The sequence below is a fragment of the Protopterus annectens genome, chromosome 3.part0, assembly GCF_019279795.1.
Source record: "Protopterus annectens isolate FY-2018-M chromosome 3.part0, PAN1.0, whole genome shotgun sequence".
NCBI classification, from domain to species: domain Eukaryota; kingdom Metazoa; phylum Chordata; order Ceratodontiformes; family Protopteridae; genus Protopterus; species Protopterus annectens.
In genome coordinates, this window is record NC_056731.1 from 323,103,530 (window position 1) to 323,125,883 (window position 22,354).

A 22,354-nucleotide genomic window follows, 5' to 3' on the forward strand; every position below is an offset into this window, starting at 1 on the left:
GCAGCAGCATGTGTATTTTAAGTGATGCTCATGCTCAGCTGATGGCCTCTGCACGACTTTCAGCCCTCCCCTAGCTGATTGCATGTGGAACAGCTGTGGTAACATTCCCATAGCCAATTGCATGGAAATGCACTCCGATACCTGGGAACATCATGGTGGTGTTGGGGTGTTGGCCCTTTTCTGTCACTGTGAGCAGGAACTAGATCTGTCATTTGGCAAACAGCATCTCAGATGGATTGGGGATTTACCTCTAAAAACATACACTGTAGAAAGAGGGCAACAAACAGGAGGGGGATGTGCCTGACCTGACTACAGACTGTAACTGCTGCTATACTGCATTTGAAGTAATGTTGGTTTAACAGTGTTTGTCTGGATATGCCTGAGATACATGTCACAATGCCTGCCATGTCAGTTCTATGTATATAAGGAATCCCCATCTGCAGGGTCATCTGCAGACTGGGCAGTGTTGTGCCTTTGGTTTCATGTGTTAGCCACGGTGCATTTATATGTGGAATGCAAAAGGTAGTGTGAGGATTGCAGTCTGTAGATGGTGAAGGCCATAACAGTTACTGACTTCATATCCCTCATTGGACATATGTTGCAACAAACCCCGTTACAATGGTGAATCTGTGACGTTATCACAGCAACATGTCTATAATTGGCCCTGTGTATGTGCTGTCAGCCACACCTCTGTCAACCTTTGTACATATGTCGTGCATGAAGTGGTGCATATGTGCTGTACACCATAAATAGTGTCATCATATCTGATAACAAGCCAGTGATATATCAGATTGCTACACATGTCATTTACAGTAGGGGTTACATTTCATGACATAACCTGGACATTCTGTGGATGTTTGTACAGTACTGAGGCCTGTGTAGTGATGGTGAATGTCGGCAGTGTGTGTATTGTTAATATGTACTTTAGCCTGTGTACAGACTGTGGTAGATGTCAGTGTTCTAGCTCCCCTTCTATCTAATGTTACATGCTGCCCCACTGTATGGTACCGTTTTGCCATACATGTTTATAGGGCCTTACACACACATGTCCCATGCCACAGACAGCCATCAGACCAAACTGTGTAGCAGCCCAGTATATGTAAGGTCATTCTGTGAGTGGCACATATGAGGATAGTGTAGAACAGATAATCCATATACTGTAATATTATGCTAGCTTACCATATGTGGCTGTGGCTGTATTCACATTGGTTGTGGTTATGGTTATGCACTTTTACACAGGTGTATCTTACCCTGTGCTGTGACATGGCTGTTGAGCCTGCTATATATGCAGGTACATGTGCATTCCCCCATATGAGATGTAGGCCACTGTTGAGCTAGTCTGCTTGTAGCCTGCACAGTGCATTGTTACTTGCGTAGCAGCTTAGTGTACTTACCCAGTGAGATGTCATGTGCAGATACTTGCCAGATGTACTGCCGCAGGGCCTCCCTTAAAAGTCATGTATGTCAGACAGAGCAGTGGGATGCTGTACCGATGTTTGTCAACATCTAGTGGGTAGTATATGTCCATGGCACCCCTGTACCAGCAGTCATTATGTGTCAGGCCAGACAGGAGTGTGTGAATTTAAAACCTATGGTGGCAAATGTATACCAGTCATTATGTGTTATACCCATCTACATGCCTGTCTACATCCATATTGTCAGACCTGGTACACGTTGTATACCTCTGGACTGTACGGGGTGTGTCCGATGTTCCACATATATTGGCCAATATCTCTGCTGAACTCCACAGGGGCATTACATGCTAGTGGCGGTACTTTACAATGATTTCCTTAGGATGCCTGTCAGTAGCCAATGGAACACGTTACCTTAAACACACACCATGTCTGTAAAGACAATCCCAATGACAGTAGCAATAGTCTAGTAATATACCTGCTATACATACCTGACATCCCCTTGCACTATCACTTTGGGACTATAGGGGCTGGGGTAGGGCTACACTCCATGTCCAGGACATATGGTGGAAATATATGGACATATACTTATCCAGATAGCCATATATATATATATATATATATATATATATATATATATATATATATATATATATATATATATATATAATTACACATGTGTAGTACTTCCAATTACCACTGTCATGGTAACCACCCACTATGAATCTTTACATCATATGGGCGTATTCCCTGTACATTTTCTGTGTGATGGACATCCTTCCTGTGTGTGGGCATCAATGTTACAGACAGCAGGTAGCAATACCTCTTACAGGAGAACCTGCACACTCAAGCCAGCCACATATATGTAGGAGGATCGGGAAATACAGACAGACTGTGAGTAGAGTTGTGCTATGCTTTGTATAGTACTGGTGTTACAGGGTGTGTGTGTGTGTGTGTGTGTGTGTGTGTGTGTGTGTGTGTGTGTGTGTGTGTGTGTGTGTGTGTGTGTACATACTAGTTTACCTTGGAATGCAGTCTGTCTGCACAGCTGACTACTGTGGGCCTATCCTCTTGCTGGACAGAGGTATGCCTATCATGTGTTGTCTGTCCACCACACAGGTCCTGTGTCAGATATTACACTGACAGTGTGTGTGTTGCATGCTATCAGTACATGGCTACATCCATTTGTGTTCCTGATGTCTTATTCCTGCATAAGGGTATGTTGTAACACATCCTGTAACACCAGCAAGTTCCAGGGTGTGTAACAGCAATATTGCGAGTATGGCCCTGTGTTCCTGCCTTTGTCCTCCACATATATGGCAGGCTTTGTCCTGCTGTGATACGGTTAGGGGTTGTTAGGTAATGGCCTATCATTAATTACTGCTAGCATTCCTGCTATCATCCCAGTCATATTGTGGACTCCCACAGCATTTGTTGGTCAGGGTCCATACACGTCAAAGATACACTGACATTACCACAAGTAATGAATGTCCCCCTAGGAATTGACTACAGGGTGTAATTGGTGGCTGCTGAACTACATCTTATATTGCTGATTGTTACTTATCTTGAAGGCAAATCCTTTGTCTACTGTTGTACGAATTGAAGGCTTGGCCTGGACACCATAGTATGTTATATATCTGCACTGTCTGCATCTACTGTTTTGTGTGGGCCTTGCATCCATCACTGGTTAAATATTTCAAATTCTATGTGCTGTCAGTAATGGCATACATTATTATATAGTACACAAATAAAGGTGTCTGTGTATACATACCTGTGTGTCATGTCCTGTCCTTTGAATTGTGAGTGGGTATATGTGTAATGTAAGTATTCCCTTTGTGAGGCTGGTTGCCACACTACACGTCACAGGTACCAGTTACAGGGCTTGTGGCTGAGGGATATACATTGCAAGGAAGAAGCCAAATGCTATGCCCGTAGGTGATGCGCGGCCAGACCAAATACCAAACAAACACAGTTGGCCAGCAAATGTAACAGATGAAATCAGCCCAATATATAAGTAGATAAAGCGATTTAATAGAATAAATAACAGACCGGTTTCGGCAAAAATATGCCTTCTTCAGTGTTGGAAAAAACAGACATGAATAGATGCAATTAAACATGCAAATAAATACTTTTGGCTTACCAATGAGCACGCTGATAAGCCAATACTCATGAATAATACATGAAAATCCAAAACATGGTAAATCTATGAGACCAACATACCTCTCAACCTGGAAACATCAAAAATCTGGACAAGGCCCATGAAAAATAGGTACAAATCTGTACGCTGATTAACATCAAATTTACAGTTATGTAACCACGCTTCCAGGTTTCTTCCTTGACTCTTGGGCTGTGCTGTAGGACCAGCAGATTATCCGCCATTTTCTGTTAGCAGAAGAATCCTCTCCTGATTGTACTAAGGATTACTCATTCATCTAACATCTATGGGGTTGGATGTATGAATGTGTTTTTGGAAGTAACAGATGAATTTTTAGATTGGTGTCGTGCATTTGTAAACTTATTCTTGAGATCCAAGCTACGACGACTGTTGTTGCACTATCCAGAGGTTGGGCCTGCGAATTGGTGGATTACTCGACCATTATTATTCAGTGTGACTCTATACTAGGTGGGGATTTATTTTCTGTGGATTTCACACATACATCATGTTTGGGACAGCATTTCAACATTGTACGCTTAATAATTGGTGGACTTTAACATCTCAGGTATTTTGGTGAACATCTATGTGTTTGGAGATATTTATGTGTGACTGGTTTACATATGCGTGAACGCGACGGGGATTTCAAGGCACTTTTTACGCATTGGCCTTTTCTTCACCTGTTTTTGGTTTGAAATTGTGGTTGAATCTATTATTTGACTTTCAAGAAAGGTTTGATATGGTGGATGTGAGTGACTTTGGTCATCGATCAGCGTGGAACAGCTTTTACATGTTTTTGGGACTAAGTCTATGAGGACACTAACTTGGACTCTGTTTTTATAACTTTGTGCTGATTTTTCTTGTATTATTTATTAACATCTACAATAACTTGGTACAGGTTGTATTAACAATTTTTGCACAATAATGCAGGGATTTATCAACATATTTTTGTTTATTACAATCGGATTTACCAGGAAAAGTTATAATACAGGACAATTGCATTTGTTACTGAATTCATTAATTTAGTACATATTTGCAACTTTGTGTATTTAGTTCACATTTGTCAATCGGGACAATCCGACTGTATGCTTGTCCATTTTCAGTGGTGGCCCGGGGAGTAGAGCTCCACAGTGACCCCAGCTACTAATTCCAACTAATACTGTAGTGTTCACATTCATAGAGAGTAACAGACATGACATAGCTACGTCCCCCATTCTTCATGCTTAGTTTATGATAACATGTCGGTATTATCCATGCTTAGGTCAGGTTTACATGTCAGGTATGACTGTTGACAAAGGTTAGTTTAAGGTTAAGTTGGATTCCAGTTTAACAGTTTTGGGTAGGTTACACGCAGGTATTTGGGGTAGGTGTAGTTATTCCATACCTGTGTGGTACAGTAGGGGGGAATAGTGAAGGAGTAGGTAGGTAGGTATTGGGGGTGACATTGTAACTGTATAATAGCCTGTAGGAATAATTGGATAGGGAGCAATACGGAAGGTTTGTCGGATGTTGTGATTTGTATGCGAGGCAGGACAAGAGGTGTCAGTTTCACTAGTTGATGTAGTGGTATAGAGTGTAAGTTGGGGGGGGGGATTTCACAAGATGGTGAGCTTGTGCTGATACAAGTGTGCTTGTGGTGTACCTTCATGTGTTATTTACATGTGTCCTGTGGGACAGCTGAGATAATGCATGTGGGTTGGGATTTCCAATTCTGGCAATATAGTGGGGGAAGAGGGTGTCATCTACATGTAACTTTAAACATTAATAGCAATGGAACAGGGGTTGATAGGTACATGGTGTGCATGGGGCACAAAGGGTGGAGTTAGTAGGGGAATTATCCAGGGATGTGCAGGACAGCTGCAGGGAAGGTCCACAGCTGGCCATATCATCTACAACAACAGCTGTGCATATATACTGCATCTGGAGTTTGCGTTGGACACTCACACCCCTGGGTGGGGGTGAGGACTACAATAATAACTTGTGATGCCAGTTAGATTGGCTTACATGCCTACAGTGGGGTGCTGCAACCATGTGTTCTTTGGTATTATGTAGTGAGTTTTGCAACAACACATATGGTTATACCATACTTTGCCATGTAAAATAGACTGTGCTGCACTGGGAGCCATATCGGGAATGGCTGCTCGTTAGGCGGAAGCATACCTGTCAACTGTACAGATTTTCACAGAATGTCCAGAGTTTTGCTTCATATTTTTGGTGTGTTCCTCTTAAAATCTGCACCTGTCTGGCAAATACCTGGGAACTGAAGTCATTAAATAAAGACAAATATTTGAGTGTAAGATTCCACATCCTTCAGAAAATTCATGCGAATGCAAAAAATATTATTCTATCAACTTTCTAAGTTTGTAAGAGGAATATTTAAAATCTGTAACTATTTGTCCCCCCAGCATTTTAGGTTTTGTCCAGATTTTTTGCTCTAAGAGGTTGAGGGGTATGGGCAGAAGCTCTGCCCAATTCGCAATATTACTTACATCCCCGCGGCGGTCCGAATACAACTGCTCCAGCCAACACCTGCACACCTAGGCCCATAATTGCATACCCATAGTTCCTCCACCTGCCCCTCCTCTACAGCACTCATCCTAACTGTGGGTGCAGGTCGGGTCTAACCACACTACTACACACTGCCCACTCTCCACATCTCGGGACCCATGTCGTACGTTGTCTCGACCCAAGGATCATCAGGCTTGCCCAACCTTGTAGTCTGTGTACGTACATGGCCTGGATAGATAAATTGTTACAGGGACTGACTTCGATCATCATCAATTTTTGGGTTGTCCCGCAAGGGACGCTATGGCCTCTGTTGCAAGATTAGACTTGGCAGGTCCACAGTATTCCCTCCACTGGTTGTGTCCTGCCTGTGGTTTGGGGAGCGGTGGATTGTTTACATTGTTTGTGTGTTTGTTTTTATGTTTCCCCTGTCTGGCTGGGGGGGAGGGGGTGCTATGTGTTACACATTTGTTGATTGGGCCCCTTGCTCCCATTGGCACAGTTGGAGTCTACTTTGCTTATTCTGTGTAGGCAATGCTTAATGCCACCCACACAGATGTACTCCCACCTGCTGCTGCATACCCCGTGCTACTTCATGTACATGTCGGTCTTATACATGCTTATGTCAGGTGTACAAGTCAGATATGACTGTTCACGAAGGTCAGTGTAAGGTTAAGTGGAATTCCAGTTTAACATTTCTGGTTAGGCTACACTCAGGTATTTGGTTTAGGTTTAGTTATGCCATACCTGTGTTGTAGAGTGAATGTGAATAGTAGAGGTGTAGGTGGGTAGGTGGATGGGGGGACATTTTAACTGTATAGTAGGCCATTCAACTGATTGGTGGGGGAGCGGTACTGCAGGTTTGCAGGATGTTGGGTTTGTATGCAAGGCAGGACAGGAGGTGCCAGTGTCAGTAGTTGGTGTAGGGGTCTGGAGTGTTGGGGGGTGGCGAACTTCGCCAGGTGGTGATCCAAATGTGCTTGGGATTTCCCTTCATGTGTTTTTACATGTGTAGTCTGGGACAGCTGCGGTAATACACCCAGGTTGGGGGTTCCAGATTCTGCCAATATAGTTATGTGGAGGGTGTCACATACTTGTGACTGTGGACATTACTATGAATGCAACAGGGGTCGATAGGTAAGTGGTGTTATTGGGCCACACAGAGGAGCTGATAGTAGGGGACATGTCCAGGGATGTGCAAGTTAGCTGATGGGAAGGTCCACAGCTGGCCATTTCTTCTACAGCGACAGCTGTGTATATACCCTGCATATAGGGGTAGGTCTGGACAATCACACACCTGGGTGGGGGTGAGGACAGCAACATAGCTCTCAACCAATTGGAGACATATCTCAACAGAATCAAGGACAACTCCTCAAATAATCAGGGACTATCAGGGACATTTTCTAAATATCTGTAGTATTAACCTGAAACATTTGCAGAATAACAGAATGTGGATTAATATAGGTTTTCTGACGTGAAAAGTCTATAACTCTGAATTACTATCATTATTTATTAAGGGCAATTCACCACTTTTTCTTCAGCACTCACCGGTTTTCAGGGGGATTAAGAGGGACAGACGTAAAATCGGAGTCTATATCAGAGACAGTTAAGAGGTCTGGACAGCAATAATACCTTGTGATGCCAATTAGTTCGGCCTACATGCCTACAGTGGGGTATTGCAACCAAGTGTTCTTTGGTGTCATTTAGTGAGGTTGCAGCAACACATCTGGTTATACCGTCCTTTGCCATGTAAACTAGACTTTGCTGCAGTGGGACTCGTACCAGACGTGGCTGCTCATTAGGCATTGGCTCTGTTCAATGCACACTATTGCTTACATCCCTGGGGCGGTCCGAATAGACCCACTCCAGCAAACACCTGCACACCTAGACCCATAATTACATACCCATAGTTACCCCAGCCACACCTCCTCTACAGCACTCATCCTTACTCTGGGTGCAGGTCAGGTATAAACACAGCAATACACACTACCCACTCTCCACTTCACGGGACCCAACTCGTATGTTGTCTCGACCCATGGGTCATTGGGCTTTCCCACCCTTGTAGTCCGGGTATGTACACGCTCTGCCGTGATAGGTCATCATATGGGCTTCCTCCTATAACAAGACAATTTTTGGGGTGTCCCGCAAGGGACGCTCTGCTCTGTTCGAAGATTTTCTCAGGTCCACTGTGTCCTCCCCCTGGTTGTATCCTGCCTGTGGTCTAGGGAGCAGTGGATTGTTTACATTATTTTTGGGTTTGTTTGTATGTTTCCCCTGTCTGGCTGGGGAGGGGTTCATGCTACGTGTTACACGTTTCTTGCTTGGGCCTCTCATCTCCATTGGCATGGCCTGTGAACATATGTCATTCTTAGGTGCTGTATCTTATCATAGTTATATATCTGTGTATATCTACGCGCACACACACACACACACACATATATATATATATATATATATATATATATATATATATATATATATATATATATATATGAATATATATATAAAATATATATATATATATATATACACACTCACACACACACACTCACACACATATATATATATATATATATATATATATATATATATATATATATGTATATGTCTGCATATATATATATATATATATATATATATATATATATATATATATATATCTAACAACATGTGGATGATGTCTGGGAGTCTGCATATGTATATATGTATATTTGTTTGTTTGTTTGTGTCTTTCGGCTTTTCCCGATTAGGAGTCGCCACAGCGGAACTCCGGTCTGCTAATGATTGGCAGTAGATTTTTTATGTGCCGAGTTTGCCAGCCCTGACACACAACCATTCATGCATGTCTCCCCACAGAAGACGCTCTAGCTGAGAATCGAATGGCACAATGTATTGGCTGTGAGGCAACAATGCTACCGCAGCACCACCACCGCAGTACCATATGTATATATGTATATGTGGGTATTTATTTATATGTTTTGTATTAAAACATTACCGCCCCAGATGCACAGTAGCATGGACCGCCCAGCACTCTATGCATAATATTTACTTTTAGAAGTGCTTTGAATACATATCGGAAGACCATCACCTGCAAAATTAATATGCAAAGCATTTTTTTATTTCAGTACAAACCCCTTTTCTGTCTTATTTGCTGATACCAGGATTGTGACACAAAAGCAGTCCAGTTTCCAGTGAACAAAAGGTTTGATTATTCAAACGAACACAGAATATGGCAACCTTTCTGGGAGCTCTTTTGTACTGCATTTATTGAATGTATTTAGTGTCTTACTGCCTTGGAATACTGCTTGTTGCTTTATCTTCAGAAATATGTTCAAAGAAAGGTGGGGGATGCATGGGAGCTTGCCCCCCTGCTAATGCAGGTACTGCACAGAATTATAGTAAAGAAAGGTGGGGGGGCAGGGGTTATGGTTTGGGTTTTGGCATTTTTTTAACTAGTTCACTGTTGCAGTTACTTGAAAATAGAATTTTTCCTCTGCAGCCCAGGAGTGTGTTTTACTTCAAGTGTTGTTTTTGTATTTGGACCTACAAAGATTCTGACCCGCTAATAGTTGAACGAACCTGCATTTCTTTCCTGCTCCTGCTGATATATGTAGTAATTTTTCATTTTCTTTGAGTGCTGATTCTTCCCCAGTCTGGCATACAGACGCCCCCCCCCCCAGCTCTTCACTATGTTAACAACGGTCAATCAATGAATATTCAGCGTGTCACTTGGTAATCTGCATGGCTTGTCACTCAGCATGCAACGTCACATGGGCTTGCCCTGTCAGTCATGTACACCACTCCTATTCCTGCGCAACAATTGCGGTGGGGTAATTTTCTAATACAAAGCCTATATGTTGGTCTATGTTTGTATACATTTGTACTACACTGAGGGGGAGGCATATATCTATATAGTTATGGGTATTCATACAAACACATATACCTCTAAATCTTTAGCTACATATCCGGTAATGTTGACTGGTATTGCTGGATACTGTGTTTCATGTGCATGCCGGCCAACCTTGTGTGCCACATATGCTTTGTGGTACCTATGACTGACTCCCTTAGTGTACACAGAGTCACACGTGACACCGGCCATTGGATACGGTGTGCTTAAGGCACTTTCAAGCGGTTGTAAGCGGGTTTGCGCATAGGTTAGCACTGCTGACTTCTGGTCAAAGTGTCTTACAGGCAGTTAGCATCTCCTTTGCTTGATCTGTGTCGGCGGTGCTTCACCCTACCTAAACGTACTTGCACATGCTTACTAGTGCTTACATATGCTTACTACTGCTTATCTGTGCTTATACCTGCTTACTGCTGACTTATTCATTATGGGACTGACTCTTCACATGTGCATTTCATGCAGTCCAGTTCTCATTTAAATGTTATTTAGTAGGTTATACAGCAATAAAATGTAAATATATGTTCGTATACAGATTTCACATGGAAAACGGTATGTGCTACAGTGGGACTTGAACCGGGAATGCCTGCTCATTAGGCAGATGCTCTGACCACTACACTATTGCTGTGCTGTTTCATTTGCATATATCTTCCTTGTTATCCTCTTCAGCCTTTTAAGTTGCTTTAACCGTAGCTAAGCGATGGGCACACCCACGCACCTATGGTTAGCTGTACTCGGAGTTTTAGAGATAAGTACAGGGGTTACTTCTTTTTATTTTTATGTCCTGTTGCTATTGTACACATGGGGGACTGCTGGTGGGGATATGTGGACACCTATGAGCGGTCTCGCTTGTTTATTTACAGTTTCTGCTGTTTTACTTTGCAGGGGCATGTTTATTCTGAGAGCTCTGCTCTCAGATATGCCCCTGGCACTCATCCACGCTCCCTGGTGATTGAAGTTGTTTGTTCGAACTGTAAGCTGTAATAGATTATCTGTTAAAACTGACACTGCTTAGCTAATACCAAGTCTAATAATTTATCTCTTAGGTGCCAGCCCCTTACACAAAAAGCGAGTAGCCCAATAGTGCTAAAAACCGAATAAGGAAGAAAATAATTGCGGTGCGAACGCACATCCTGGTTCCGGTTCTCAGCCCTAATAAATAACATCCCAAGGAAGAAAGGGTAATAACTATACCCTGGTCGTTATTTTCTTTGGCTTTATACCTCTGATTGACGATTCTGGGCAGGCAGTATAACAGTACTTGAATATAGGAAAGAGTACTATCCCACCCAAACTGAATCCTTGCCTTTTCGTAAAATTCAGGCAACAGAATTAAGTAAAAGTAGTCTCTATTGCTCACCTTAAGCATAGGATCTCTAGGACCCTGAAAGCTCTTAGTTGGTGTATCCCCGCTCCGCTTCGCCCTCGCTTCGCTCGGGCTTGCTTCGCTCCCCTCCCTGCCCCCTTATCCCACCCGCCCCCACTATCCCTACTTTTATTTGGCCATAAACCACTCCCCTCTTAGCCCTAAGCCAATCGCAATCACTCAATCATCTAACCTATCTCCTCCCTCAACTTCACCCAACTGCCTCTATTACAGTACCACTTCCAGGTCCTACACACCCTGTTAGATTAATCCCACACCATAAAATGGGTAAAGTAGCGAATCTTGTTATTCCACTTCTATTGCCTCTTTTAATCACTCTTTTCTACTTGTCAATGTACGAAGACCAAAAACTTAAGGGATCCCACTACCCAAAGGACCAAACCTGTAATGTCCTACAACATCCCTTGAAAGAGACCTTTTCTATATGCTACATAGATACCCTAAGCAAAAAAAGCCTATATCTTACCCAATCATACACAAAGGCAACAACATCTAAACGTGGACTAAAGGTACTATACAAGCTCCAAAGACTCCTATACCATTTGAAGAATTGTATCACCAAATATGGTGATATACAGCCGAACCCAGGCCCATCCACTCATCCTGACTCAGTCTCTTCAATGTTAGCCCAAAGATCAGCTAGCTCCCTCCTTATCTTCCATCTAAACCTTAGAAGCCTTAACAACAAGGTTCATAATCTTCATGCCTTGTTAGCCATGCATCTCCCCGACATTATGTGTCTAACAGAAACGTGGCTCAAACCAGTCACAAAGGATGAATAGATTCTTCCACCTGGGTATAATATTCTCAGGATAGATCGGGGGAAAAAAAGGGGGGGGGGGCATAGCTGTCATGTTTAAAAGTACCCTTAATATCATCCTGAATCCTATCCAGCCACCTAAAATAGTGAATGCAGAATTAATTGCCCTAAAAATATGCTTAAATAACCAAAAAAGTATCAATCTTTTTGTAGTTTACATTCCGCCAGGGAATAATTTAGAAACTATGGAGATAATACTAAATTGCATAGCCGCAAATTACCCTCAGGAGACCATTGTATTAGGGGATGTTAACATTGACTGGGCCCAATGCTCCGCACAGACCAACCCCATGCCTATTAATCTACACGGCTTCTCCCAAAATATTGTCTCCCCTACAAGAATAGGAACTGCTCTCCAAAAAGAAAGTATAATTGATTGGATTCTTACTAATAAAGAAGGACACAAATATACAACTGGGACCCTCCCGAATGATCTCAGTGACCACCACGTCACCTACGTAATAAGAAACAAATTGACCAGCATAAATCCCCCTTTATATCGACTTGTCAGAAATAAGAAGAAATTTGTACCAGCACTATTCCTAACTGAACTTAGATCCTGTAACTGGTCCAAGCTAAAAACCCTGCCCCTTGAAGAGAGTGTGTCATACTTTACTGACACATTCCTCAACATTCTTGACTCCCACGCACCTAACAGACGCATCCGTACCAAGACTCGGATAGCACCATGGCTAACTAGTGAAACCAAATCCAAAATCAAACTAAGAGATCAGGCCTGGAACAAATGGCGAACTACTAAGGCACCTCTAGATCGCATTAAATTCCAGGAACTTAGAAATTCAACAAAAAGACTCCACCCTAGATAAAAGAACTACTTCTGTCACCTCCAAGAGAAACACCAGAACAATCCAAAGAAGTTTTGGGCAGGCTTAAACACCCTCCTCCACCCAGGGAAAGCAACTACTCCCACCCCAGAAACACTTATTGGAAAAAACCCAGTAGAGGTCGCTAATACTTTTAACTCCTTTTTCACTGAGACCATTCAGGCCCTGGCTAATCAACTTCCCCATCCTTCCTCCCTCCGACCAAGGTTAATGATGAATCTCTAACCCTCTTTACTATCCAGCCAGCTCCCACCTCCTATATTAGATCACTACTGAAGAAACTTAAACCAACCACCCTGTCGGCCGACCGACTCCCAGCTGAATACCTACAAATAGCAGCAGATGTCATAGCATATCCCATCTCAATTCTAATTAACCGAACTATAACAGAGGCCACTATCCCCTCCATTTGGAAAGTAGCCCATGTCATCCCACTTCATAAGGGTGGCACCTCTACTGACCCATCAAACTATAGACCTATAGCAATACTGTCGCCAATAGCCAAAATCTTGGAAAGATGTGTTCATAAACAACTCCTTAGCCATCTCACCCTAAATAATCTACTGTCCAAATCTCAGCATGGTTTCAGACCCCACCATAGTACGACCACCGCCTTACTCTCATTTACTGACTCAATCAATAAAACCGTAATAACAAAAAATTTCCTCAGCCCTCTTTCTTGACTTGTCAAAAGCCTTTGACATGGTCAACCACCAACTACTACTTCACACTCTTGAATCCTTGTACCTTGATTACCCGGCTCTTAACTGGTTCAAAGCTTACCTCTCTGGAAGACAACAGGCAGTTCGATGGGAAAATAAGATCTCTCAACTATTGCCAAATACCATAGGGGTCCCCCAAGGCTCCATACTTGGTCCTCTTCTCTTCTCTGTATTCATAAACGACCTTTACTCAGTCATCCCTAAGGCCACCTGCATCCAGTATGCAGATGATTCCACATTGATTTGCTCGGATATCTCCCTCCCTGACCTACAAGTAACAACCCAAAACTGTTTTACCATAGCTGAAAAGTGGCTCTCAGAACGGAAACTCATTCTAAATCCAAAAAAAAACAAGTTACTAGTATTTCTTCCCACCACAGTTAGTCCATCAGTCCAATCCACAGCCCATTCCAATAATTGTCCATTCTTTGTGCAATCTAATAATGGTATCATGATTGAGCCTGTTACCAACACTAAACTATTAGGAGTCACTATTGATAGTAGGCTTAGATTTGATATGCATATCAGTCAAACCATAAAGACTGTAAATAAGAAACTTGGTTCCTTGTATAGAATTAAAAACTTTCTAACCCCTACTGCCAAGCTAACCATCTCCCGTACGCATCTACTTTCCACATTACTGTATGCCTCTCCTGTGCTTTCATTCCTTAACAAAAGCGAGATCAATAAACTCTCTGCTGCCTATAATCACATCGCCAGATTTGTAGTAGGTGGTCCTTACAGAACTCATCACTGCATTAACCTAAGGAAACTTGACTGGCTAGAATTATCTAATCTTCTCAAACTAAACCAACTCACAGAAGTGTTTAAAATTATTAAGCAACCAGATAAAACCCCCTCCTTGCAAAATCTTCTTACTCCATACACTAATCTTAGCTGTCTTCGCTCCTCACATAGAGTCCTGGTCCAAACCATCAAATCCAACAACTCTGCCGGAAAAGCCCTCTTTGCTAACTCTATAGGTAAAGTCTGGAATTCCCTCCCCAATAAATTAAGACTTACTACATCCCAATATCTATTCAAAAACAATCTTAAACAATTTTTTAAAGAACATTGGCTGTGCCCATGTAACAACCCAGACTAGTTCTCTCTGACACCCAACTAGTAGTATTCTCCACCTGTTTGACTAGGTGTTTTTTTTCGTCCCCTTAGTCCAAATAATTTGTAAGCTCACACCCCCTAAATTCCACCATCACGGGTACTTATGAAGTCAAGCTCCCCATTGCCTGACTTGACTCTATAAGCAATGGGATATCAACCTAGAATATCATCTACAATGTATCTAAAACAATTGTGATGTATTTATGTGTATCTCTAATTCTGTTTATGTGAACCTCGAATTTTATGTATTTGCATTAGGTAGTGTACTCATCTGTATATAATTGAAAGTGTAACTTTTTCCTCTGTGGAGCTTTTCTCCCCGGGCCTCCGCTGAAAATGGACATGTATCCAGTCGGACCATCCCGGTCAACAAATGTAAAATAAATAAAATAATAAAATGTAGGATTAGGAGGTCAGGCAGCACACCTTCATTAATATGCTTGGCACGCTGCTGTGCTCCTCCTAAATGGCCACTTCCTTGCAGGACTAGCCTAGTCTTGCATGCAAGATTAATGAATCTGGGGGAATGTCTTTTCCCACTCCACAAATTTTAACAAAGCAGTCCTTTCAAAGACAACCTACTACCCAAATCAATATTTGATGTTCAGTGTGATGCTGTTTTGAATCTCAGCAATTTTTGAGATCTCATGACTTCAAAAGAGTTATAGAGAAACATTGATTATTGCATGGAATGCATAATATGGCACATAACAGCATTTGTTAGTTTTCTGCTACATGAATGAATTCTGCTAAATTATTACAAAGTTTCATGTTTAGCATTTAACACAACACACACCACACTCACACACACACACACACACACACACACACACACACACACACACACACACACACACATACACTCACATGCACACACACAAACAGTGCACACTTGCACTTGTTAACTAATATTACAATGAATTAATTGCTTTAATACTTTGGGGGTACCTAACCTTGGAAAAAAAGTTTGCTTTTGTTATTAGACTCTCCCAAAGACAGACGTATATGACTGCAAGTCATTCCCCTACATCTTGAATGACTGTTATGAAAACTCATTAACTGAAGGTACAAGGGGGTGCTGAAAAGTTCTAAGTTGACCAAGAAGGGAATGACATGGAGCCATGAAACTTACAAGTTATTCAACATATTCTCCCCAAAGTTCAACACTCTTGGCGCATCTTGTCTGAAGTTTCTGTAACCCTGCAAAAAAAAGTCTGAAGTCTGATCACTGAAATACTGCTCCACTGCTGCAATTAACTCCGAATCACTTTTTTTAAGATATGGAAGTAGAAATACTCAGATGGAGCAAGATCTGGTGAGTACGGCGGATGGTCTATGCACTCAAACGTCAGTTTCATCAAAACATCCATTGTTTTGCCAGCTTTGTGAACAGGTGCATTGGTTTGCAAAATGAGAACTTCTTACTGCAGTTTCCGTCTGTTTTTTTCTTTAAATATCACCTTTAATTGGCACAGCAAGTTACAGCAGTATTCTGCATTAACTGTTTGACCCCTTGGAAGATAGTCATTACAACATCTTCCTCATCCCAAAACACTGTGGTTATGATCTTTCCTGCTGACTTCTGAGTCTTAAACTTCTTTGGCCTTGGAGAACCTGAGTGCCGCTATTGCATGGACTGTTGTTTTGTCTCAGGATCATAGTGGTGTAATCATATTTCATCAACAGTAACCAGTCATTCCAAAATGTTAGCACCAGCTTGACGAAACTGCTGCAAAATCAACATGGAAGTTTCCACTCAATGTCTTTTCACTTCAGCATTCAAACATTTGGACTCCCATTTAGCCGACAGCTTCTGCATACCCAGCTACTCATGGATTATAAACCCAACATATTCTCTGGATATCTATAGTGTCTCAGCAATTGTTTTAACTAATATTTGCCAATCTACCAAAATCAGGTCATGGACATAGTCAACAACTTCAGGAGCTGACACCATTTGAGGCCTCCCAGACCTTTCTGCATCTTCAGCCTCGAAATCTCTATACTGAAAATTTGCCCACCACTCCTTCACAATTGAGTAAGAAGGGCACTTTTCACTCAATGTTTGCATTGTGCATTCATGGATTTCTTTGGCGTTTTCTTCTGCAGGAACAGGAAATTCATGATAGCTCAAAGTTCCACACTTGCAAATTCCACACTTTTCGCTGACATGATTCAATCAATGATCTGAAACAATGTCAAAACATAGCTTTACAATTCTGCAGATTGGCACTTTACAAGATGAAATAACCATCTTTTCAGCTACAGAGGCAAAATAACACTCCGAATTTAGAAAGTTGGTTCAGCTTAGAACTTTTCAGCACCTCTTCATAGTACTTTCTAAAGTTAGGAAAATGAATGTAGTTTCACCTTTTATCTTGCAATTTATTGCTTACATACATACGTACATTTAGTACACAATCATGGTTATTAAACTAGTTAAGGGTTTTGTTGAAGTGAGCAAAGCCTAACAGCCTTAATTACACCACCACTAATTACTTACAACAACAGGTGCAATTGACATTTTATTATTTCTGACACATGGCTTGGTGTTTAGGCCTCCACATTTAGTATGTGGGGATATATACACAATATTTAGAGGAATACAGAATGAGGGAGATGTTTTTATAGATAATATGGAGATTATTGCAGAATGACAGCAGCTTTCATTTTTTTTCATGTCTGTTCAAGAAACCAAAGAAGAGTCTTAACTCTAGTTTTTTTACAAAAGTGCAAGCCCACCACCTAAGTTATCCAACTGTATTGCACTGTCTTATAAGAGGATTACTAAAAGTGCAAAGCCTTTTTTCCATAGCGACCTGCATGACTTACCTTGATGTATTTAACATTTCCAGTAAAGTAGTTATACAAATGTAATATAATCCTGCGTTAATTATTAGTTATATATACCACTTTTTGAAATTTAAATGAAGGAGTGGTTCCATTACATTCCTTAGTTTACATCCTGGGAGGCAAGACAGGGTGACATATCCTTTACCAGTATTAGGTTTTAAATTACATAAACACTGATGTGTAAAGCTCCCAGTACCGAATACCTCAGAACCAGCACTATAATTTTTATAAGGCTTATTATTGCCTTCCCTGTTTAAATCATCATGGTCATTTAAATCTGCAAGGGGGTGTTTTCCATAACAGCTGGCTTAATTTCTTCCCTTTGGTCTCCTTATCTTTTCCTGGAATTGTCTAGTAAACTATTGATTGTACCCTCATGCCCTCTCCCATTCACACTGTCACAGTCTTCCCCATTCATACTGTCACACCCTTCCCCATTCATACTGTCATACTGTCACATCCTTCCCCACTCATACTGTCATTCCCTCTCCCATTCATACTGTCAGACCCTTCCCCATTCATACTGTCACTATTAAGTGACGGTATTATTAAGTAATACTAAATACTAACTTCACTTAGATGCAGTTTAAGGTGTCATAAATTGGATAAAGTGGTTTTGAGTAAGGATGCGTAATTCAAACGGTACCACACTTTTTTAGTCAGTGTTGCCCAATCTGACATTGCTTTAAAATTTGAATTTAACTGTGTGATGTGAGTATGTGTATGTGTGCATGTGCGTGAGCGTGTGCGTGTGTGCGTGTATGCGTGTGTGTGTGTGTGTGTGTGTGTGTGTGTGTGTGTGTGTGTGTGTGTGTGTGTGTGTGTGTGTGCTTGTGTTATGTGTATGAGTGTGCTTGTGTATACGTGTATGTGTATGTGCACACGTGTGTTCATGTGTGTGTTTGTGTGAGTGTGTGTGCATGTATAAGTATTCACACTATAAATGGAAAAAAAAAGATGTAATCAGACTGAGCAGATATGAACAGTTGGACTATTTGTTAATTATCTGTGCATGTTCTGATATTCATTCTGAAGTCGCTCATCTAAATAACTAATTAAAGTCAAAGCATTATTGTAAGAAAGTACTCCCTGGTGTGTACTAAAAAATAGTAGTAGAGAAGTTCTTGTTACAATGTATTACTTACAAACATAGCCACATATACTACAAGAGCATGGTAACCAATGTTTTCAATTTATATACCTGAATTATTTAGCAACGGGATCAATATTTTGCTATGCATCTAACTCAGAATTATAAAGTGAGGTTTTTTTCTTTCTTTTCTTTTTCCTGCAGGTGACTCATTGGCATAGTCCTTATTTTTTTGCCTATTTTCCAACAGCGAATTCATTCCCTTCTCTTTTGGGAGATATGCTATCAGGAGCCATAGGATGCATTGGTTTTTCTTGGGTAAGATGCTAATAATTTGTAATTATTCTAATTTAAACATGCAGTTAGCTTGTTAGTTCAGAACCATCTGTGCTGTATTCATCTGCTGTTAGTAAACAAACTTCATATTTAAAAGAATAAAAGTCATCACTGGTAGCATTTATTGTATAATATCAATAGCAGGCAAAAAATTAACTTGCTAACATTGTGCCACACTGATTTAAATAAATGCAAATTATGCTGCATTGTTCTTGTAGAGTATCACAGACCCTGATGGCAGATAAGCATGCTGTGGTCTGTATTATTTATTTCCTGTGTATACTCAAAATGCTACAGATAATTTAGCCGACATTGTACCTTTCCCAACTTTCACGATAATGCACTTAGAAGTTATTATTATATGACTGTGTTTTCCAGCTATGACCAGCTGAAAGACTCATTTAGAAACCAAATTTACGTGTGGTGTACAAAGGTTGGTGTGTTGTCTATATACAAGTGTCTATAGGAAATACACAACCATAAACTGGGGATAGTCTGGCAAAAAAAGTGGAAAGAAATTAATGTTTTTTATAGAGATGTTTGACAGACACACCATGCAACGAAGAAGGGGTAATTAATGCCTTAAATGCTGTCTCTGCTTTCCAAGCTTGAGATTAGGTATAGTAACTGACTGCAGTTTCTGATGGGACTGGGGGCCTCAAGCTCGGAAGGCAGAAATGAGAGAGAGGTGCAAGCGGGTCATCTGCAGCAGGGTGTATTTTGCATGCCAGCATGTGCAACTGAATGGCAGTGATGCCACCATTGTGTGTGGAGGGGGGGGGCTTGTGTGCATGTGCTGAGTGAGTATACAGGTGTGCAAAAATGGATGAAGCCAGGATGGTGTTGTGTCAACAGGCCCTTATTTTCTGTCTGTCTTGTTCTACAAATTGAGGCACAGACACCAGTGATTAGCAAACTGTGAGTAAGACAAAAAAAAGTTTTTACTGTGTATTAATATGGTATACAGCTACTAAGCTTGTCTGTCTGGTTTAATGTAGCTTCACATTCAAGCAGCAACTTAACACTAGAAATTTTCCAGAGTCAACTTTCAAACTCTCAGTTGCTACAGTACTTTGCAGCAACTTCTTTAGCACATAAGCAGTCAGACTAACAAGCAATCTCTGATTTAGGGCTACTCACAAAATACACTTCTGTTATGGTTTTGGAAATCACTGGTCAGGAAATTAAGTTAAAGTGGTGTGTGTGTGTGTGTGTGTGTGTGTGTGTGTGTGTGTGTGTGTGTGTGTGTGTGTGTGTGTGTGTGTGTGTGTGTGTGTGTGTGTGTGTGTGTAAGTATATGTGTGTCTGTGTGTGTGCGCAGGTACATGCAAGCACAAGGTTATCTACAATGCTTCTTTAAGTTTGCATCTTTGATTCTTTTGTGGCACTAGCAAGATGTAGCTGATGTTTCTTCATAAAGTTCTCCTACATAGGCAGCCTCACTGCAACAACTTTAACAGAACTTCATTGAAGACAAACCTTGCAATCAACTCTCCCATGTTTTATATTATCAATAGCTTGAATAAAATTAACTTCAATTCATGCTTCTCTGAGTAAATAAGAACACACAAATGTATAAATTAAGAAATTAACTGAGAATTTCCTAATTAAGAATTAAGACTCAAAACCCTGTCATTATACTGAGTATCCTACAGACTGCTAAGAGGTGATCTGTGTCTGGCATACAAGACATCCTCAGACCCAATGTTGATGGATCTATGGTAGCTCAACAAGCCAAATGGCATCATAAATAACTTGGTCTGTGATCTAAACCTCTTCCACAACATCAACAAATGGTTTTGTACGGACAGATATATCTCACAAAGGATACCACTGTTATGGAACAGACTCCGCATACTTGCAAAACAAAGCTCATCTCTGTTCATATTCAAATACTTATTGGATCTATGGATGGGAAACAGAAAATGTATTTTAGAACTTCCCCTCTACTACTAATGCACAGAGGCTGCTCCTAAATGATTTGTCCCATGCATGCATCCCCTCAAATTATCTATGGTATGATCCCAGTTATTCTCACTAAGGGTAATATGTAATTATCAACCATGGGATGGGTGAGGCCAATGTAACATCAAACAGGATAGGTTAATTCAAGCATGAAAAGAATAACTGGCTAAGCTTAAAATGTCCTGCAAGAGTACCCAGCCTAGTGCTTACCTATGAACTTATAAGAAATTAATTTGATTAAGCTATTTCAGGAGCTAACATGGCTGGGCCTTGGGTTAGCATATTGAAAATGAGCAGCTAAAGGAGGTCTTTCCTCTATTCTAAACCATAAATAATCTCTTTGGCATTGTATACTTTTAAAAATATTGTACAAAACATGCTGGACCTTCTAAAACGACACACTTGAAGATTAGAAGCTGTGCAGTTTGCTCATTCTGTTTCACAGTTAATGTCATAAAATGTGGGCATGTCCAAAGGTTAAAAGCCTTAAAGGAAAAAACAATGAGATTGATATGTCATATATATACCAGCATTATCTGAATGACGCACTGAATGTTAGATTTAAGGCATTCAATCAAAGCATTCAGTTCTTTGAAGAAGAAGAATCCCTTATTATCTCTATTTAGTTCATTTGGGGTTATAGTCCTGATAATCAGGAACTTGAATAATCTAAGCTATCTCTTCCTAGTCACACTGCAGCATTAGATATTAGTTTCCACTTGAAATGGCTTGTGCTAGAAGGTACTGTGATGCTCCCACCAAGCCAGTAATCAAGGAGCCTGAATCCTTACCACTGACACTGCTGAGGGATGTTCACTTGGAACAAATATAGATACACACAATGTTTATAGATGCACCTCTGTGCACCAAGCAAATTTCCCTTAAGAGCATACTGAGAACACATTCATTCCAGGGTCTGGGTTTCCTTCTCTCTCTCTCCAGACCCCCAGTAAGACTCCTCACAGCTGTAGAGTTGAGTCCACAGCCAAGTGCCCTAGGACAAGTTCTCCACCACCCTCTCTGTGAAACCAGTACTCTGTTCCCCTGCACCAAGTAACTGACACACACACACACACACACACACACACACACACACACACACACACACACACACACACACTCTCTCTTTGATATTTGATTTTCACACACACACACACGCGCACACACACACACACACACACACACACACACACACACACACACACACACACACACACCTGGAAAGGCTGGCATAGATTTACTAG

The 22,354-nt window shown here is 41.1% G+C and overlaps 1 protein-coding gene across 1 annotated transcript in view; it reads left to right on the forward strand.

Annotated features, from left to right (window-relative positions):
- The window catches only part of DDC (dopa decarboxylase), a 696,490-nt gene that overhangs the window by 208,454 nt on the left and 465,682 nt on the right, over positions 1-22,354 (forward strand). The window contains exon 3 of the mRNA XM_044064799.1: positions 19,014-19,127. Within this exon, the coding sequence (XP_043920734.1) occupies positions 19,014-19,127 (114 nt within the window). The remainder of the gene's footprint in view (positions 1-19,013; positions 19,128-22,354) is intronic.